This window comes from Phytophthora parasitica (genome assembly GCF_000247585.1).
Source record: "Phytophthora parasitica INRA-310 unplaced genomic scaffold supercont2.45, whole genome shotgun sequence".
NCBI classification, from domain to species: domain Eukaryota; phylum Oomycota; class Peronosporomycetes; order Peronosporales; family Peronosporaceae; genus Phytophthora; species Phytophthora nicotianae.
Genome location: NW_008649031.1, coordinates 139,444 through 141,533, shown reverse-complemented (window position 1 = coordinate 141,533; position 2,090 = coordinate 139,444). Strand labels below are relative to the sequence as shown.

Here is a 2,090-nt window from a genome sequence, read left to right as displayed (position 1 = left end):
AATAGCTTCATGACATGAATGCCATTGATAGGTTTCGTTATCGCATCTTCGACAGTATCTAACAGTTCCTTAAGACGCCGTTGGTACTCTCGTTCATTGCGAGTTAGTTGGTTGGTAGCTTTGCTACAAGTGAAGCATCCGACTACACGCTTTCGATTATCCGTATAACCATCTGGGTTTAGACGTAGCACAGTCAATGGGCGAAAGCCAAGATCTTCATGTATCTGTTTGAGTCTGTATTCTTCATCATCGTACAACGAGTGCTGGCGTTCATCGATCTCAATGATGATACAATGCGTTCCAACATCAAGCAGCGCATCAGGGCGTCTGCGCGATGATCCGCCTTCGATGACACGATCTTGAATGAGACTTGGATAATACTCTTTTACCGCGTTCGTGAATGCTAACTCCTTTGTCTTGTAGTTGATAACATGCTGCGCTTCTGGGTTAAGATCGAAGTAGCACTGAGCGCAAAAGGATTCATAGTTGCGATTGGCAGTTGTGCTATTGCAGTTGCTACAAACAGGGTTCATAACATCAAACATAGCTTTACCTGCGCTATGTTGCTTGCAGCGTAGCGCCTTACCGCGTTCGTATCCAAAGGTTGGTCGCTTCTTACAATCTTTGATTTCGCATGTGATATGGCGGATATCAGCCATCGTATTGAGATCATAATGCTCCACACAGTGAGTTGGCGTCTTAGATCCTTTTAAGCCAAACGTTGGTTGCTTGTCGCACTCCATACATCTTGAATGACGAACATCATGCATTGTTTGGCGATTATAATGTTTGGCGCAGTGTGTCGCTCTGCTCGAACCGATAAGTCCAAAGGTAGGTAGTGCATCGCAATCGACGCATTTCATTCGACCAATGGGTATCATGGATGGCTTGGCGTGTTTAGCACAATACATTCGTTTCATATCTGTCTGCCATCCATAGGTAGGTTGAGATTCGCAATGGTCTTCTAAGCAAAACTTCCAACTGGGTTTCATTGTAGTTCTATCCGCATGTACACCGCATCGAGTAGGCGTCTCGCCTGGGATACCATAGCATACACAAGTATTGCATCCATCGATGTCGCACCTCTTAAGCGATTGGTTCTCAAACCCGTTGTTATGGGCTTTGCGAAAGAGCAATGGGCCATCATCTTCGCCAAAGCTAGCACGAGCCATACAGCCCTCTGTAATACAAAGCGCATGTACTACATCGAAGTGATGTGGCTCCTTATGAGCAGTGCACATTAGCGGCTTATTGGGTTCCATTCCATAGATCGCTCTTGGCTTTGTTAGTATGTCATGATCTAGATGGCGACAAAGCCTGAAGGTATCAGGGTTAAAGTGTCTATCGATCTGATCTAGCATGTTTCCCATTACTTTCTTTACGGTTTCATTAGGACAATGTTTGGAGCAGTACGGAGTTCCAGAACCATTTGACCATGGGCGGGTGGTACAGCCAGCTTCTGCGCTTTGTCGATGAATATCATCTTCTGTACCCTTAGGCGCATGAGCGGTGCAGTATTGTGGCGGCTGTCCAGGCAAACCATATGATGCCGCTATGCCGCATACAGTACAGATACGGTGTCTCGGTATTTGTTGCATGCCTTCTAGAGCATGATTGATGCATCTCAGAAGAACTCTATCATTCATGAAACCATGAGTTGCAATACGCGAACACGTAGGCTCTTTACAACTATCATCTCGCTTATCAAGGTTCTCCATGCCAGGCAAATAATGCTGAGCACAGCGCAACTTCTTTCCATCAGACTTTAAACCAAACAGCGCTGTCTTTCTACAACGCGGCGCCGCGCATGCGATATTGGTAGTCTTCTGACGACGCTCCATAGTAGGATCCTTATGCTCCACACAATGCGTCTTTTGATTGTTAGCTCCGCATGTTGCTGACTTTCGACAGCCAGCTATGGCGCAAGCGTATCTTAATCCGCGATTAAGCTTCATTCCGGGTTTCTTATGGTCAGCGCAGAAGATTTCGGTTTTAGCCGCATTGGTGTAGGATGCGTGCTTTCCGCAGTCAGGGCAGTAGATGACCATAGTTGCTTTTTAAGTGTTGGGCTCGAGTGGTAGGATATCTTG

At 46.2% G+C, this 2,090-nt stretch overlaps 1 protein-coding gene across 1 annotated transcript; it reads right to left on the bottom strand.

Moving 5' to 3' along the window:
* Nucleotides 1-156: 156 nt before the first annotated feature.
* On the bottom strand, nt 157-659 carry PPTG_14900 (hypothetical protein; the record flags this gene model as incomplete). Its single annotated transcript, XM_008912243.1, has 2 exons — nt 157-172; nt 256-659. The coding sequence occupies 2 exons, from the start codon at nt 657-659 to the stop codon at nt 157-159; spliced, it is 420 nt and encodes a 139-aa protein (XP_008910491.1).
* Between the last annotated feature and the right edge of the window lie 1,431 nt (nt 660-2,090).